This window comes from Pseudorca crassidens, chromosome 17 (genome assembly GCF_039906515.1).
Source record: "Pseudorca crassidens isolate mPseCra1 chromosome 17, mPseCra1.hap1, whole genome shotgun sequence".
NCBI lineage: Eukaryota > Metazoa > Chordata > Mammalia > Artiodactyla > Delphinidae > Pseudorca > Pseudorca crassidens.
The window spans coordinates 84,328,352-84,348,088 of NC_090312.1; the positions used below are offsets into that span (position 1 = coordinate 84,328,352).

The following is a 19,737-nucleotide window of genomic DNA, read 5'->3' on the forward strand; positions in this document are numbered from 1 at the left end:
TCAGCTAAGACCCAACGCAGCAAAAAAAAAAAAAAAAGAAGCAGCAAAGGATTTTTAACATCTATTTCCTTATAATAAGGAACTGGCCCCCTGAATATGGAGGCTGAGAAGTCCCAGGACCTGCAGGTGGGTCGGCTGGAGGCCCCAGAGGCCACGGCGTACATTCCCATGTGAGTCAGAGTCTGAAGGCAGGAAAAGACCAGCGTCTGAGGTCAGGGCAGGAGGGGAGAGGATTCTTTCTTCCTCGGTCCTCTGTTCCACTCAGGCCCTCAGTGTGTTAGGTGAGGCCACACACATGGGGGAGAGGCAAATGCTTTACTCAGTCTATCAATTAAAATGTTCATCTCATCCAGAAACACCCTCACAGATAAGCCAGAATAATGTTTGACCAAATAACGGGTAACCGCAAACTACTCCACATCCCAGTCAAATTGCACGTGAAATCAAGCATCACAGACACACAGACAGTCCTAGACCAGGAGACGTGACTCAGGGCTTCTTGGAGGAGGGTCCTGGTTCCATTCTTCTGTCCCTAAATCCCAGCGAATTACTGAACCCCCAACATAAGTGGGCTAAAGCCACGATAGGGGTTTGGAAGGGCTGGACCAACGCAGCACCGCCCGCTCAAGGCACAAACCACTTTAGACGGCAGAGCCTGTCCGCTGCCAAAGCAGGATCAGAGAAAACCAGCAGTGGTCATTGACTCAGGAACCTGCTAACGGCGCCCTCTGCCACCACCTGGACCAGTAGGATGAGCCCCCATCAGCCACCACGAGGGTAGGAAAAGGTTTATCAGTCACCCACGTCATCCAGCCTTTGGTCATCAAGCGCCTTTCTCAACGGGACACGCGTCCCCAGCTGGTGGGAAAGAGCCTCAGAGAGCCGGGACCAGGGCCTTGTTGTGATGAGGGCGGGACTGAGTGAGGACTCTTGTGTCCGCTCGCCCGGGGCGCGGAGCATGGGGCCCAAGGCGAGTGAGGCTCACGGGCTGTCAGGAGCCAGGGACCAGGAAATGGAGCCGCAGCCTACAGGTGGCTTCAGGACGGGGCCCCGCCGTCCTGTAGCCACAGAAGCCTAGTTCTGCCAAGCGCCTCCATTAGCTTGGAGGATTCCAGAAGTGCGGACGGCCCACCTGTGAGACCCTGACACTGGACCTGCTGCCGAGACCCCTGCCCCAGAAAACTGGGACGTCCTGAGTTTGTGTTGCTTTAGCTGCCAAACTTGTGGTAACGTTTATGCTGCAAGAGAAAAATGAAAGCAATACGTTACACTGTTGCTCACAGCAAAGAAGACCCAATGCAGGCATAAATAAATAAATAAATTTATTTAGTTTTAAAAAATACTCACCATATTTAAAATTTTCTTATGGAATGAAAATAAATAAGCTAAGTGCCAACAGAAGAATTTTTTAAAATAACAGAACAACAAAATAAATACAAGGAAATCAAAACAATAATTAATACGAGTGAAAATATTTCTGAATTCAAGATCATCATAGAAAGGGTAGGACTAAAAATCCTAATGCAAGCTGGTTATTTGTGATAAACAACAAAATATACAAATATCTACCATCCAGTGAAGAAAACAAGGATAAAATACTTAAAAATAAGGCATATTATGATGGAGAGAGTATGACAGCCCTGCAAATTAAAAGAATTCCAAGAGGGCTTCCCTGGTGGCGCAGTGGTTAAAACCCACCTGCCAGTGCAGGGGACAGGAGTTCGAGCCCTGTTCTGGGAAGATCCCACATGCCACGGAGCCTGTGCGCCACAACTACTAAGCCTGCGCTCTAGAGCCCACGAGCCACAACTACTGAAGCCTGCGCACCTAGAGCCCGTGCTCCGCAACAAGAGAAGCCACCGCAATGAGAAGCTTGCACACCTCAACAAAGAGTAGCCCCTACTCGCCGCAACTAGAGAAAGCCCGCGCGCAGCAACGAAGACCCAACGCAGCCAAATATAAATAAATTAACTTAAAAGAAAAAAAGAATTCCAAGAGATTATTTTGATCAATTGTCTGCAAATAAATGTGATGACCTGTATGAACTGGGTAAGGATGATGAAGTGAGGATAGACATGCAGAAACTGTTCTGAGAGCTGCCCCCTGGCAACCTCACGTGGTTTCTGAAAAGCTCCACTTTCTGGTGGTTGTACTGGATAATTACACCAAATCGTTAGGGAAAAGATTATGCCAACACTTTTAACCTTTTCCAGAACTTAGAAAAAGAAAGAATATTGCAAATTCTTTACAAGACATAAGGCCAACATTAGGACTCCAAAATGATATCACAAGAGAAGAAAATTATAGATCAATTTTATAATTAAATGAACTGAGTCATACGCTCATGGATTAAAATTAACTCCATGGATTTTGAAATGCACTTAAACCATTAGCATCCATTTTTCTTTTAAAAAAGCAATTAAATACAGACATGCTTTCCTGAAAGGCTGTCTCTTGCTTTTTCCCCTCTTAGTGAGAAAGCATTTGGCACAGGCCGTCACAGGCCCAACAAGCTTCCTGATCGCCACTCCAAGGGTTCTTGTGTTGCAAGTCAGTGTGTTTTCAAGGACACAGTGTGAAAGATCCTCTCCCCAGCTCGTGCAGTTCAGCTGTAAAGGTCGTGTTATTTGGCACTGCTCTGGATATACCAGCCGACACAACGGGACATGAGGAAGAAATGGGATACAAAAAGCAGAAGGTAGAAGGTAAAACAATAATTTATTTGCAGGTTATATGACTGTTTATTGTTAATTTAAAAAATCTACTGAAATACTATTATAAGTGACAAGAGAATTCATAACATACCTAGATAGAAAATTAATATACAGAAATCATTAGTCTGCAACACACTAAACACAAGCATTGAGAGGCGGAGATGGAAGGAAACACATTATAAAACATCTAGGAACACAACCATCCCCCAAAATGCAGATCGATGTGAGGAAAATTTTGAGACAGAGCTGAGGTGCAGATGAAGCCCCGAGCAGTGGAAAAGCACATTAATCTTGGGGGAAATAATTAATTCAACAGGAATGGATGTTCCCCCTAAGTTAATCTTGAAAGTTATGCAGTCACAATGGAAGAGCAACAACATTTTGGAAAAAATAAGGGGGAAAAGGCTAGATTTTCAAACTTCATATGGAGACATAAAAAGCAAAAGTAGAAAATTTCTGAAGACAAAAGTACAGAGAGAAAGACTTCTGATGGAACAGATGTAAGTAAAACTAAAACCCCTGACATTATATATTGAAAAGGCACCGGAAGTCTCTAAGAGAGGAATGGTTGGGGTCCTCAGATGCAAGGAGGGACACAGAGCCGAGTTCCCTTGGTTTTATTTTTCCCTAACATATCCTAAACTGAATACTGGAGGGAACAGCGGTCAGGAAATACCAATGGGGATAAACAAATAAACAAAAAGCCCCAGGAGAATCTGCTGGATCAGGTCAGAAGACCAGGAGAGGGGTCTGCTGGCCAGCTGGAACACCCATTAGCTGTTACATAGAATTACAAAGAACAGTAATTCTTTGCCTAGAAGAGTCAGCTATTACAACAATGCCCACTGAACTGCAAAGTCAAAGGTGATTAGCTGAGAAATGCTTCTTTGTAAGTTGCCTTTACAATTGAGGTAAACCGGAAAAATAAATGAAACACTTACCTAAATAATTCAAGTCACTATACTTGATAGAGTAAAGAATACATCTTTTCAACAACTGGCCTTACTTTGATTTTACAAAGTATCCTCTTTAGTTGATTCTGTGGAAAATGTATCAAAACACTGATGTTTTAACATTAGAATCTATGGACTGCATTGTTACTTACTCTTTTTACCCCAGTTAGTAGCTAGTCATTAGTAAAGGGTGTAAAAATCAACACAGTCACTTTTTAAAAACCATTAGAATAACAACTGTGCTATTCAGTATGACAGAGTAGTTCAAAACGTGTTGTGTCCAAACGCACGAATTCCATCTTCTGGCTGGTACTTGGCGGCCAGAGCCCAGTCCAGACCAGCAGTGGGACCTAGCAGGATTGTCTAGGACAGCCAGCAACTGGCTCACTGTTTTCTGTTTTTGTTGAGGCTCGTCTGACAAGTTTTTCCGTTAGAAAGGTACTATTTTTCCCCTTTGTGATTCTTAGGTACTTAATGGGGAGATACTCTGAGAGCCTGTGATATCTTGTTTCTCACATTTGTGCCCATTTATTTTAGAGCCCTGGGGTAATTCTTGCCTGGAACAACTGTTGCTGGTGTGTTTGTCATATAACGATTCTCCATCATTCCTTCTACGTTTATAAACTGGAATTCCGCTGCAAGAAAGAGCTTTTCTTTCTCTCTCATTTGTTCATTCAAGTATTTTTTATATCTAAATAGATAAATGGACTTTATTTTATTCTACAGGCAATTGTCTATTATTATCATTATTTTACTGCTGAAATAGTCCCAGATTTACCCAGTTCATTCCTGTGTCATTTTGACACATCCCCATCATCTCAGGGGCATTTCTATCTTTTTGGCATCATGAAATAGTCCAGGCTTGTCTCTTACTGTTTCTTACCTGTCCTGGGATCAGCCATTTCCCCAAGGAGCTGTGATTCCTTATATTGGAGTAGATAATTGTTGTTCCTGTAGGTATTGGAAAAACAAATTTAGAACCTTGCCTCCGATCCATTCCCACTAAACCATGATAATAATCGGCATATGAGTTTTCCGTTTTTTCTCTACAGATAGAATTAGAAAGTGTGCTCTGATCTGACTGATGCTTAACTAGAAGGAGGGAAAAACTGTTTCCCCACCTTTACCCTCAAGTACGCTTCATATCAAAGCCTTCACTACCTTCCAGGAGACAACTAGGTTTTATCCTTATTGGTTATCATGATAATTATGACACGTATTGTTCTATTCTGAAAAGGAAACATCCTTATCAGAAAAGGCTAAAACTTACCCACAAGCAAACTGGTCTTCTCTGCCTGTTCAGACTGGAAAAAGGATTTAAACCACCAGGTGGATTCTGCCACTTCAGGTAACCCTATGAAATAAAATTCACATTACTCCCTTATCAAACACACTTGAGAGATGAAAAACGATGGGAAATAATGAGGGTGATGCTGATAAGAAATAAACGACATACCTCGCTGGGATTTGTCATCATCTACGAAGTGAAGAGAATCAGAGCCAGTTAGAGAGGTGCCTGAAGAAACACCGGATTCTGTAGGAAACAGAGGATAATAAACAAGCAAGTAAACAACAAACACAAATTTTTATATATAAACGCTTACACTGGTTAATAGTCACTCTCCTCCTTTCACAGAGTTTCCCCAACATATGAATTAAATGGTTTGAAACCATTTAATCCTGATCATGAATTCATGAATTGAAAATCTGATTAAATTACCAGCCTATTAAAAGTCTTCCAGAATAATGCGTATTACATTTGTATTCATAAAGTAAATTTCTTTCCATGGTGGACAACTCTCTCTCTCTCCACAGATTAAATGTAGAATTTAAAATATATTATAAATGTTATCAAAATCTTAGGAAGCACAAAATGAAGAATGAATATTATTGTACTATATTAGGAATATTTCTTGTATATTATATACACTAATTTGTACGGTATATACATTTTATTTGTCATATCATACTTGTATTTTAAACCTGTAAGTCTTTTAAAAGATCAGGATATAAAAATAATTTCTAAGGATGTAAATTTATGGTCCGTGAAAAGAATAAATCAATAAATGTGTCCAACTCTTATCTAAAAACAACCCTTGAAATAAGAGTTTTCTACATGCTGGGATACATCCCTTAAATGATAATTTGGTTCTGAAATGATTGTTTCATTTTATGAAATTTCTGAAGTTTCTTTAAGAAGCTACAATGTTCTATTTAGCTATAAATAATCACAGATGGATAGATAAATAAAAAAAAAAAAAACTGGCCAGGTAGAAGCTGACCTATTACCCACAGCAGAAAATGGAAATGAGAAAATCTTTGAGGCAGAGTCACGTGACTCCTCTTTTCTAAGAAATGAGTATTTTATTTATGTGAAATTTTCCGTTTTTAACATATCCTATTAAATGCAAGGTGCATGAAATTAAAACATAATTATGAAGTGTAAGCTTATTGTCACTTATTTATGTGTCAGTGGTTTCATGGACGCAACATAACAGAGTTAAAGCAAGCAGTGGGGCTTGACCGCATTGATTCAGATCGGTCTCTGATGAGGTCTATTCCTGTTTTCTTCACTGTCACAAATAATTGTCATTCTTCTCCCTTAAGTTCGGAGCAGGACATGATACGTAGGTTAATAATATTCCACAAACATCTCCTCAGATCATATTCCCCGGGGGTACCCTCCGGTGCTGGTACAACTTACTTCGATAATACTGGTTTGGGGCCAGAGGCATCCAATGGAAGGCACTGATGCCATTGTCCCCTGAGCAGGGCCAGTGAGGTGGTGGCCAGCAGCCTGCAAAACAGGGGCAGTGACGAAATGCTGAAATTTCCTTTTCCTTTTCCCATGAGTGTGTGTGTGTGTGTGTGTGTGTGTGTAACGCAGCATAATTTACCACGTAATAAATCTCATAAAGAGAATTAAAGAGTTTATACAAAATTGCAAATACATTGCAATGAACAAAAAATGCAATTGCTTTGCAAAGACAAGAAAAAAATACATAACCAAGTACCATAACAACGCCTACAGCTTGCTCCACCTGAAACACTAAAGGTCAGAGAAGAAGTGTGAACACAGCTGTGACAATCACTCACCCGCCTGCCTTCTCCAACCTTTCTTTACGGTAAACGTAGTTCTAAAGCTTCTTCAGAAAAGGCACACCGTGGAAGGGCCGACTGGCCGAGATCCGGGACAGACCAGCTGCCCGGCAGGGGAAGGGGTGTTAACTGCCTGCAAGGCATAGAGCGGAGCTGCGAGCACACGCAGGTGGGCACCAGGCCACCGCAGGCGGAGCCGCAGGAGCCCTGCACGCCGGCCCCCCCCCTTGCCCGTGCCAGCCTGCCAGGTGGGCCTGGGCCCGGCAGGACAGGGCCCGGATGTGGCGCTGCCCTCGGCTCTGCTGGTCTGATGGGGGTGGGGTGGGTAGTAGCCCCTCTGGGGACAGCACCCCGCCGGGCTCTGCGGGGGACTGGATGCCGTCACAGACACGTGAGTGGGAGATAACTCTCATTTTCCTCACCAGCTCTGCACCACCCCTGGCCACTATGCCACGCCCCTCTCCTGGCTGGCGGCACCAAGGTTTTACCCACCTGACACTAGTTTTTGTAACTTGCTATTGTAACACCACTCACACTTTATTGAGTTATTTGTTAGAATGCGAGTTTCTCAAAGACAGGGAGTACCCTATTCGTTTCCCCTTTAGCAACACCCAGTACAAAACCTGACACATACAGTAGTTCGTGTTCTGAAAATCTGATAAAAATAATGTATTATTCCTCCTGTGCATGGTAATGAGAATTACATCCTTGGCTAATAATTAAAATGCTATAACAGGGCTCAGATTTCCACACCATAAGCATGACGTAACGAGACTAATTTTTACCCGACTGTTTTCTGAGTCACATCGTTTTTCAATAGCTCAGTATTAAAGTGAGGTCCATCCACATTTTCACTAAGTCTTTTGTCCTAGAATTAAGTTATGCAAACATTTCTCTTCGATCATAACAAGAAGAGAGCCCTACTCTGAGGACACCCTTCAAACCTAACGGACGCCTCACTAAGGGAAGAGAAAAGGAGGCTTAAGAAAGAGTAAGTACTAATTAAAGTCAATTGCAGCCTCTCTGAAAGGTGACCTATTTATCACATGGGAGACACTATTACTCCTCCTGGGTTTATTGACGATGGATGAAGTAGTAGATAGATATCCGATTGCTGCTCTGTAGAGCATGGAAATTCGTGGCAAGAAAGAGAGTTTTGCTGGTAGATGATTTCCTACCATGCTGCGCTGTCAGATGGTTGACCAAGTGCGCAGCGTGAGAGCAGACCTGGGCGACTCCACCGCCTCTGCCTCATTCCCGGCTGCAGCCGTGAAATATGAAATGTCTGCGTGTGCACACGGCATGCCAGGGATCTCAAACACGCGGTAACATCCAGGCCATTGAACATGCCACATTAAACACACTGGGCACCTCTGACAACGACAGCTGCAAATGAACACATGCAGCAGGTGCTTCCCAAAGACACGCAGTCTGCGTGGGTGCTGGCCGTGGTGGGAATCATCCTCCATTCCCCTCACCTTCCTCCTGTGAGTTTTCCCGGGAAAAGAAACCTACCTGAGTCCCTGAAGGATGAGCTTACAGTTCACAGCATCGGAGTCTAGTGGTGCTGGAGAAGGGCTGTGGACCGGGGCCACCAGCGTCCTACCCCCGGCCACCTCAGCTCCCTCTGCCTGGCGGTTGCAGAAGACGATACACCCTTCACATGCTGCCTGTTACCATCCCACTTACACTGGTTAATAGTCACTCTCCTCCTTTCACAGAGTTTCCCCAACATATGAATGACATCCAGCTGCAGTCAGCTCATTCCGAGGTCCGACAATCTACTGCCAGGGATGCTAGAGCTTCACCTTCCACGCGGCCCCCCGACCAGGTCCTCACAGGTAGAGGCTGTAACAGTTGCCCTAGGTCTCAGTCTGCTGGACTTGCTGTAACAAAGCACCACAGACAGGGTGGCTTAAGCAATAGAAATTTATACTTTATTTTCTCCCAGTTCTGGGGGCAGCATTGGTTTCTTCTGAGGCCTCTCTCCTTGGTTTGTAGACAGATGGCTTCTCTCTGTGTCTTCCTCCAGGGTCTTCCTCCACGTGTGCCTGTGTCCTAATCTGCTCCCTTATAAGAACTCATTCATGTTGGATGAGGGCCCCATCCTAAAGACAACATTGGAACCTAGTTACTTCTTTGAAGACTCCGTCCCCAAATGCAATCACGCTCTGAGGCCCTGGGGGTTAGAACTTCAACATGTGCATTCTGGGAGAACACAGTTCAGCCCATATCAACCTGCAAGAGTTTCCCAGGTGATGCGGGCGCTCCACCCATCACCAAAGACGGGGTTCAGACAGCTGCTGGCCAGCTGAAGGGTGGTCCAGCTCTGAGATCCCAGCCCTGCTGGCACCCTGCCCTCGGCTGGATTCCCTGCGAAACAGACCCTGAGACTCACATGGGGACATTTCTGGGGCAGAAGGAAGCCTTGAGCATCACCTGTTCAAACCATCAGTCTCATCAATTACATCACGAGATCACTCAGACAACTTACCAGGTGAGGTGAGATTCCAGACACAAAGTGTATGCTGAGCGCTAAAATTTTAATTTCAGACATGGAATGAATTATCTCTTTAATTGGATATCCTGAATTATATCAATTTTGATTTATCTTTACCCATAAATCTGGGCACTGCTATTGCTGGAGTAGAATATACATAGTTTCTGACATAAAATTTCGTACACTGCAGTCATTTTTTCACTGATCCTTCAACTAAACTCAGACAAAACAGTTTCTTATTTAGAATTAAAACCAGAGAAGCAATGAGCTTTAGAGGTAGAGACGAAAGATACAATTTTAATCATCTCATAGTAATTATCAAAGGGTCCAAATGAACACAGCATGTTGAAAGTATTAGACTGTGTATTCTTTACTTGAAATAAAAATTTTAACTCTGAGAATTACACCTAAAAAGAAAGAATAGTTTTAACAGTGGTATTTATTTTATTGTACTTTTCACTCTTCATGCCTAATTGAGGATATAGTTTCCAAATATGGTGTTTTTTCACTTCTCATATGTTTTTTTTTTCTCTTATGAGAATAAACTCTGTTGAACTTTCAGATGAAGTATTAACTTTTATCAGATGATCCAAAGCTCAAGTGGATTTTGAATTTCAGCCAAGGAAGGCAAAGTATTTTGATGAATTTCATCACCAGAAAGGAAGGGGAGAAAAAAAGTACTGTTGGCAGAACTTTCCCAAGCCGTTGCCAGGAGCCATAGAAAACTTACTTGCATTGCAAATCCATCATGACATTATAACAGCGTTTTATGTTTTATGTAATCAAGATCTGTCGTTCAAGGCAATTTATAAATAATTAAATACGGAAAGGCGCAAGCGGTTAATGTTATGTGAGTCACAGCGTGTTTTTCTAAAGTATTACTTCTGTATGTGTTTAAACGCAGGCCCTCAATCACAAAAACATGCAGAGGTTGTGGACTTATAGGTGCTTATATAGTAAATGTTTGTAAAACAGTAGTGTTACCTGCAATCTCGGGAAAATATTGGTGAAACTTTTGCTGAAAACAGAATTGCTTCAATCTATGGTACAACTTCTAGTTTTGCATCTATAATACTGAACTCAAAGGTAAACTCTGGACTCCTTCATGAATCCACACTCATTTCAGATTACCAGTGGAAGTGTGCAGATGTTTTGAGGTTTCCGTAATTCTGGTCAAGGCCCCTTTGCTCTCACTGACTCATTCCCTCGTGACCACTCTACCCTTATCCACACTTTATTTAGGGCCGAAGTTGTTAGCGTTTTCCTTCTATTTTACTCTGCCCTCTCTCCCTTCCCCCAGCAGTATGGGATATACCTGGATCCGGGAACAGGAGGACAAGTGTAGGGGTCAAAGTGAGACAGGAAATAGAGTCTGCACCGCCTTCATGCAACTCAAAGCAGGTGAAAGACACTGTCCTCGGGACCGTGTCCATTTCTGACGGAGCCGCAATAATAGCTGTTCTGTTGACATCATTACTCCGACTGTGCAACGAGACACAGTGAGGAGATGAAGGAATATCCCCAAGGTTATTTATGGTCCAACGGGTGGAGATCATCTCATTCACGGAAGCTCAAGATGAAGACCCTTGGTTCATCGTGTGAGGAGATGCAGAGGGAGTGTCTCGCCCTGGAGCCCATGAAGGGAATTTCCTGGAATAAAGGGGTTTCTGAGGCTGCGATTTCTTTAAGGCTCTTTATTACATTATAAAAATGTTTTTCTTTTCTAGCTCCTTCTCATGTGATGAAAGGACAAAACCTTTGTAGCTGAAGTAACTTTTTAGAAAGTTCCACTGGAAGCAACATGCTAACTGTAAAGTATGGAGCCAGGGGGATGAAGTGCTCCAATCTCCGTCACACCTGTGCTCAGATTCTAATCCGGACAACTCTGAGATGCCTGTTGCACGATCGACTGCAGAGGGACACAGCCATTCAGAGCTCAGGACAGAGCCAGAGCTGGGGCTGGAGATGCTAGTTCAGGATGTCACTCATGGAAGACGGTACTTAACACCAAGAGCCTGCCTGGGGTTACCTGGTGACGTGTGTGCAGAGAGGCGCAAAGGATGTGGAGGGCTGAGCCCAGGGCAAGCTCTGTCCACACTTAGAAATCCAGCCGAAGGGCTCTGTGCCAACAGCACAGTAGAAGAAAATTTTACAGATGTGGCTTTTGAGGAGCAAAGTAAAAGAAAGGTGGGAAGAAAGAGGATGTGTCAATGGCTTCAGAACAGAAACCACGAGTTTGCAGTACAGATGCCACTGATGGCTGTGCCCGGAGGTCCGGGCGAGGCTTGGCGGGGGCTCGGTAGGGAAATGAGAACAGCGATGGGGGTGTTCAGGAGGGAAGTAATATGAGCATTTTAACGAGTGAAGTTTGTGGGGCTCAGAAACCAACGGACCACAGAGCCGAGGATGGCTCACAGGACGAGATGTTTCCCAAATAGAAAACACAAAGAAACCATCTCATTTTAGGAAAATTCGATGAGTTCAGTTTTAAACATATTTGTATGGAGGTGCCTGGAGCACACAGGGCACCGGCAGGAGACGGGGTAACGGGCCTCCAGCCAGGGCTGGAAAGACGCACACAGGTGACACCAGCACCAACATTCAAAGAACACACTGGACGAAAGGAACCTGCCCTAGAAAATTAGGAGGAAAGCTGGGAGAATCCATTGGCATCCACGTGACACCTGCTTCTTGAATGATGATGGTGAGTTATGTTGAAGGTTCTGGTCTTAGCTTCTCCCGAACGTCTTCAGCGTGGCTCCAAATCTGTGCAAGGAGATCGGGTAGATTAATGTTTCACGGTGGTCCAAAGAGAGAGAAAGGAAGGAGTTCTAGAGGGATGTAAGGACACATATTTTTTCTCAGAAATGAGTTTCTCTTGGAACACAGCGATTCCGACAACTGTGGCTTATTTGGAGCAGGAAGGAGCTGGCGTTGGTGTCGTGGAAAGGAGATGGGGTGTGAGGTGGAATTCCAATGTTCCCTCATTGGCCGGCTGGTCTCTGGCAGGTGACCTCATCATGACGCTACCTCTCATCTGTGGGTGGAGGGTCAGCAAAGGACCTGCCCTGGGTTACTGCAAACATGACTCGTGATGGTGTATGTAAAAGTTCCACCACGGTACTTGGTGCATAAATGCTAAGAAATAGTCATTTCCTTCCTGTCCCTCCTGTAGGGTATTTTGAAGACCTTCTGCTCCAATCAAATCTAAGCTCAAGAACATAATTATGTTTTCAAACCTGTTTTTAAATTTTAACAGTTATAGTTGGGGAAAGTTCAAATGATGCATGTTCATTGTTTTTGTTATTTTCAGTTTCATTACTTTGTATTGAGGTAAAATGTATGTACAGTGGAACGCACGTACCTTAAGTGCATAATGGACGAGTTTGGGGAAATGTATACACGTGTGTCAGCACCATTCCAACCAGACATACAGTATTTCCATCACCCCAGGAAGTTCCTTCATCCCAAATTGATCCTATCCTCCCAAAACAGCCATTGCTCGGAATGACATCGCCACAGACTAGCGACACCTGTTTTTAATTTCATATAATTTTTAATTTCATATAAATGGAGACATACATAAAGTATTCTCTTGTGTGTGGCTTTTATCACTCAGCACTTTTTTTATGCATCCACTTTGTTGCATGTATAACTAGTTTATTCTTTTATTTCTTTTCTTTATTATTCTTTATTCTTTTTCTTGCCAAGGAGCATTCCCTTCTGTGATTTGATCACAGTGTGTTTGTCCATTCTCCTGTAGACAGATTTTTCGGGGTTTCCAGTTTTGAGCTGTTATGAGTGAAGTTGCTCAGAACACACGTTTACAAGTCTTTTTGTAGATCAGTGTTTTCATTTCTCTTGGCTAAATACTTAGGAGCGGAATTGCCAGGTCATGGAATAGGTACGTGTTTGACTTTATAAGAAGCAGCCAGTTTTCTAAACTAGGTAAAATTTCACACTCTCTCCGACACCTGAGAGCCCAGTAACTGCTGACTTCCTTGTGTTTGTTATTGGCGGGGGTTTTAATATTATCCATTCTACTGGGTGTGAAATGGTATCAATTATGCTTTGCATTTGTATTTCCCTAATGATTGATGATGCTGAGCACCTTTCCCTGTGCTTATGGGCCCCATACTTTCTTTTCTGAAAAGAAAGTGTCTGTTCAAGTGTATTGCTCCTTTGTAATTGGGTTGTTTGCCCTTCATTATTGATTTGTAGGAGCTCTTTTTAAATTTTGAACACATTCTTCTCTCCTTTGTGAGTATTTTCTTCCATTCTGTGCTGCCTTTCAATTTTTCTTAATCATGTCTTTTGGTGGGCTGAAGGTTTTAATTTTGTTGAAGACGAATTAATCATTTAAGAAAATTATGTTTTGTGCTTTTCGTACTCCCACTAAGAAATCTTTGCCTATCCCAAGGTTGTAAAGATATTTTTTTATTTAGGTGTATTATACCTTTACATTTCACATTTAGATGTAAGATCCACCTAAAGTTATTTTTATAATAAACATTAATTTTAAACGATGTACTTTCAGACATTCTGGATTCTCTTTGGTGGTTAAATCTTTAAATGTCTTATGATAAAATGATGTTTATGACTCAGTGTGCGATTTGGGGTCTGAAATATGATACTGCTTTGGAATGAAATATGATACCCCTTTGGAACAGACACATTTCTAATCATACCCAGTTGACTGGTTGCCTTGTAAACTGAGATGTGATTGGATTAGAAAATATTTCACTTTGTACCTTTGAAATTAAAAAAAAAAAGCAACCTGTGTCTCACATTAGTACTTCTCAAAACTTTAAGTAACATCAAAAACTATAAAAAATATTATGAAGGAAGTGCTTGGAGCTTCTCAAAAGAGCTACATGAATGTGTATATTTGATGATTAGTGATGAGTAACTGTATCTTTAAGGCTTCTCCCTTTGGAATCTATTTACAGTGTCTGAAGACATACAGATTCAACCACAGACTTCAGAGGAAACCTAAGTTTATCATCTGAAATATATAAAACAATCTACAAACCATTTCTTGTTATTTTACACCATGGTGAAAACATATCCAGGACCTTAAATTATTTTTATATTAACCCTTCAGAAGATAATGATTTCTAAAGTTGAAAACAGAGGAAGTCCATTTTATCATATAATGAAAATGCTATTTCTGTAAATTAAAGGAAGAAAATGACCAGTTTAAGTGGTCCGACCATCCATCGTCATTTTGCCTTATGCTCCCTGAAGTTGTTGTTTGTAAAAGGCTCCGGTTTCGTAACTGTTTCTTATTTCTGTATATTGAGCAAATAACTGCCAACCTGACGTCATCAGCCTGCATATACACATCTGCATATACACATCTGCATATACACAGTCTGCATATACACTGTTAAAACAATGGATTTTTCCTGCCGTCTACCTGATTTTTTTCTGTTTTAACTTGAGGCTTGAGGCTGAGGATGGAGTCATACAGGCCGGCAGGTCCGTTTTTGTTTATTGGTGAATCCTGGCCGCTGCCACGTGTGTCTGTGCTCAGGACACAGTTCCAGATGTTGGGGCTGAGTGGGTGAAGTGAAGGGCCCCCAGGGGCTGGTGACGGACGCTACTGCAGCAGAGCTGCAGCCCCAGGCAGACCCCACGGCGACGGCCCATCGTCCCATCGCAGGGCCTAAGCAGGAATCACCACAGAGACCAAGTTCCTCTTGTTTTCTTCCTTCTTCTCTTCAAAAATAAAATGACGCTATGACAGTTTTCTTCTCTACAACTTTCGACACACTTGCTTAGCTTAGAATCACCAAACGCAGAACTGTTTTGTTCATAGAAATATACTTTATCAGAAATAGTCAGGAATGAAAGCCTCTTGAAGCCCTGAAAGCCGGATTAAAGTGGATTTTGTCTTGTAGAAATCAAAGAGAGCATTTTCTTCAAGCTCACTCATTTCCTAATTTTTTCCTAAAACACAGATTATCCATGTTTATAAAAAAATTTCCTATACGTTGTCATAATAAAGTAATCAAATATCGTGGATCCCAATATATATAATACAAATATTTTTAAAGATTTCACCTACTACAGCATAGATTTTTGGATTAAGGGAGTGAGAATATTTTCCCTTAATTTTTATTGGTTTGGGACTAATTGTAGACCCATACCGCCCTCTGCTGGCCACTGTGTGCCTGACATTAAAAATGGATGTGAACCTGCAGAGTCTGTGAAGAACCCAACATTCCCCAGAAAATAAACTTTTGTTCCCCTAGTGAATGACGGTTTTTTCTGACATTTGCTTTCCAATAAACAAAACTTTCAATTTTTTAATTTTTATCTTTTTATTTCTTTAATTTTTAAGCAGGGCTACTTACTTAAAGGCAGTCTTTAGTATATTTCTTAGGATATTTTTTGTCAAAATGTCACTGATGTAAAGTTAAAATAACAAAATATGTGCAATGGAAGAACTGCCCCCAAATTACACATATATTTTAAATCGCTTTTTTACTTCATGTTTTTTATTTTCCATTTAATATATTTTCATATACAAAAAATTTTATACATTTTATATAATTATAAGATAAGGTCTATCACCAAGATGTGCCCTATATTCCACTGATTCGCCAGATGGATTGCATCCACCAAAAAGGATGGAGATTTCATTCACTGATTTAGAGTTTGATACAGATGTCACAGGACAGTTGAAAGAGAAAGTGACGGGTAGCTGGGATTTAAAACTCGTAGGTCAGCTTGCTTTCTGAAAACACGACCTCGGGCAAATATTTTCTGTAACTCACCTTCAGTGTCCTCATCTTCAAACCGCAGGTGACACGGGATCCTTACAACGTGTGCCTAATGACACATATTTCACGGAGCAAGACGCTGCCCGCGGGTCACCCAGCCTCCTGGTGGGCGCAGCTCGGGTTCACAGGCCGTCCCTTCCTCTCTCTTCCTTCTTCTCTGAGCAACAGTTCTCACCGATGTACCTTCAAACACTGGCATGTATTGGGTTCTCAATAATATTTGTTAGTGAATGAATATCTTTAGCACATGATGGCCGCAAGTGGAGACATGTTAGCATATTCTGGGGTCTGTATCTGGCCCGAATGCTTTTCCTAGTCAACATATTAAAAGAGTTCTAACTGAAACAGAATATAAAACTGTGGACTTATGACATTGTCCCTGAAAGCAGCTGAGTATATATGCATCCTTTCTTATTCTTTGTTTGGTTCCATGGAAACTGCTTTGGAAGGTGAGGGTTCTTTTTGGTTTTGTTTTTGTTTTTTTAACATCTTTATTGGAGTATAGTTGCTTTATATTGTTGTGTTAGTTTCTGCTGTATAACGAAATGAATCAGCTATACATATACATATATCCCCATACCCCCTCCCTCTTGCGTCTCCCTCCCACCCTCCCTATCCCACCCCTCTAGGTGGTCACAAAGCACCGAGCTGATCTCCCTGTGCTCTGGGGCTGCTTCCCACTAGCTATCTATTTTACATTTGGTAGTGTATATATGTCCATGACACTCTCACACTTCGTCCCAGCTTACCCTTCCCCCTCCCTGTATCCTCAAGTCCATTCTCTACGTCTGCGTCTTTATTCCTGTCCTGCCACTAGGTTCTCCGGAAACTTTTTTTTTTTTTTAGATTCCATATATATGTGTTAGCATACGGTATTTGTTTTTCTCTTTCTGACTTACTTCACTCTGTATAACAGACTCTAGGTCCATCCACCTCACTACAAATAACTCAGTTTCATTTCGTTTTATGGCTGAGTAATATTCCATTGTATATATGTGCCACATTTTCTTTACCCATTCATCTGTCGATGGTCACTTAGGTTGTTTCCATGACCTGGCTATTGTAAATAGTGCTCAATGAACATTATGGTACATGACTCTTTTTGAATTATGGTTTCCTCAGGGTATATGCCCAGTAGTGGGATTGCTGGGTCGTATGGTAATTCTGTTTTTTGTTTTCTAAGGACCCTTCATACTGTTCTCCATAGTGGCTGTATCAATTTACATTCCCACCAACAGTGCAAGAAGGTTCCCTCTTCTCCACACCCTCTCCAGCATTTATGGTTTGTAGATTTTTTGATGATGGCCACTCTGACTGGTGTGGGGTGATACCTCCCTCATTGTAGTTTTGATTTGCATTTCTCTAATGATTAGTGATGTTGAGTATTCTTCATGTGTTTGTTGGCAATCTGTATATCTTCTTTGGAGAAATGTCTATTTAGGTCTTCTGCCCATTTTTGGATTGGGTTGTTTGTTTTTTTGATATTGAGCTGCATGAGCTGCTTGTAAATTTTGGAGATTAATCCTTTGTCAGTTGCTTCATTTGCAAATACTTTCTTCCATTCTGAGAGTTGTCTTTTTGTCTTGTTTATGCAAAAGGATTAAAGCTTCATTGGGTCCTATTTGTTTATTTTTGTTTTTATTTCCATTTCTCTAGGATGTGGATCAAAAAAGATCTTGCTGTGATTTATGTCATAGAGTGTCCTGCCTATGTTTTCCTCTAAGAGTTTTATAGTGTCTGGCCTTACATTTAGGTCTTTAATCCACTTAGAGTTTATTTTTGTGTATGGTGGTAGGGAGTGTTCTAATTTCATTCTTTTACATCTAGCTGTCCAGTTTTCCCAGCACCATTTATTGAAGAGGCTGTCTTTTCTCCATTGTATATTCTTACATCCTTTATCAAAAATAAGGTGACCATATGTGTGTGGGTTTATCTCTGGGCTTTCTATCCTGTTCCATTGATCTATATTTCTATTTTTGTGCCAGTACCATAATGTCTTGATTACTGTAGCTTTGTAGTATAGTCTGGGAGCCAGATCCCTCCAGCTCCGTTTTTCCTTCTCATGATTGCTTTGGCTATTCAGGGTCTTTTGTGTTTCTATACAAATTGTGAAATTTTTTGTTCTACTTCTGTGAAAAATGCCATTGGTAGCTTGACAGGGATTGCATTGAATCTGTAGATTGCTTTTGGTAGTATAGTCATTTTCACAATGTTAATTCTTCCAATCCAAGAACATGGTATATCTCTCCATCTGTTTGTGTCATCTTTAATTTCTTTCATCAGTGTCATAGTTTTCTGCATACAGGTCTTTTGTCTCCTTAGGTAGGTTTATTCCTAGGTATTTTATTCTTTTTGTTGCAGTGGTAAATGGGAGTGTTTCCTTAATTTCTCTTTCAGATTTTTCATCCTTAGTGTATAGGAATGCAAGAGATTTCTGTGCATTAATTTTGTATCCTGCAACTTTACCAAGTTCATTGATTAGCTCTAGTAGTTTTCTGGTGGCATCTTTAGGATTCTCTATGTATAGTATCATGTCATCTGCAAACAGTGACAATTTTACTTCTTCTTTTCCAATTTGGATTCCTTTTATTTATTTTCTTCTCTGATTGCTGTGGCTAAAACTTCCAAAACTATGTTGAATAACAGTGGTGAGAGTGGGCACCCTTGTCTTCTTCCTGATCTTGAGGAAATGGTTTCAGTTTTTCACCATTGAGAACGATGCTGGTTGTGGGTTTGTCATATATGGCCTTTATTATGTTGACGTAAGTTCCCTCTATGCCTACTTTCTGGAGGGTTTTTAGCACAAATTGGTGTTGAATTTGTCAAAAGCTTTTTCTGCATCTATTGAGACTATCATATGGTTTTTATCCTTCATTTTGTTAACATGGTGTATCACATTGATTGATTTACATATATTGAAGAATCCTTGCGTTCCTGGGATAAACCCCACTTGATCGTGGTGTATGATCCCTTTAATGCGTTGTTGGATTCTGTTTGCTAGTATTTTGTTGAGGATTTTTGCATGTATGTTCATCAGTGATATTGGCCTGTAGTTTTCTTTCTTTATGACATCTTTTTCTGGTTTTGGTATCAGGGTGATGGTGGCCTCGTAGAATGAGTTTGGGAGTGTTCCTCCCTCTGCTATATTTTGGAAGAGTTTGAGAAGGATACGTGTTAGCTCTTCTCTAAATGTTTGATAGAATTCACCTGTGAAGCCATCCAGTGCTGGGCTTTTGTTTTTTGGAAGATTTTTAATCACAGTTTCAATTTCAGTGCTTGTTATTGGTCTGTTCATATTTTCACTTCACACAGGCAGGAGGCAGGGCTCTCACATGGAGGGGAAGTGCAGGATACAGAAGCACGTGGCCCAGCTGTGGAGTCTGAGGTCTCCAGGGAAAGGTCACAGAGCAGACATTCAATAAACATTGGTTCCATTGCATAGTTAACACATATATATGGACTTTAAAAACGAAATGGTTATGCAGAACATAGAGGCAGAACAGGAATAAAGACGCAGACCTACTAGAGAATGGACTTGAGGACACAGGCAGGGGGATTGGTAAGCTGGGACGAAGTGAGAGAGTGGCATGGACATATGTACACTACCAAATGTAAAATAGATAGCTAGTGGGAAGCAGCTGCACAGCACAGGGAGATCAGCTCAGTGCTTTGTGACCACCTAG

At 41.6% G+C, this 19,737-nt stretch overlaps 1 protein-coding gene across 1 annotated transcript in view; it reads right to left on the reverse strand.

The window, feature by feature from the left end:
* The window catches only part of PPDPFL (pancreatic progenitor cell differentiation and proliferation factor like), a 185,949-nt gene continuing 166,212 nt past the window's right edge, over positions 1-19,737 (reverse strand). Inside the window, exons 2-6 of the mRNA XM_067712369.1 lie at positions 6,372-6,464; positions 5,124-5,201; positions 4,938-5,021; positions 4,551-4,618; positions 1-1,238 (exon numbers count right to left, since the gene is read on the reverse strand). Coding sequence (XP_067568470.1) covers positions 1,209-1,238; positions 4,551-4,618; positions 4,938-5,021; positions 5,124-5,201; positions 6,372-6,464 — 353 coding nt within the window. The 3' untranslated portion in view covers positions 1-1,208. The remainder of the gene's footprint in view (positions 1,239-4,550; positions 4,619-4,937; positions 5,022-5,123; positions 5,202-6,371; positions 6,465-19,737) is intronic.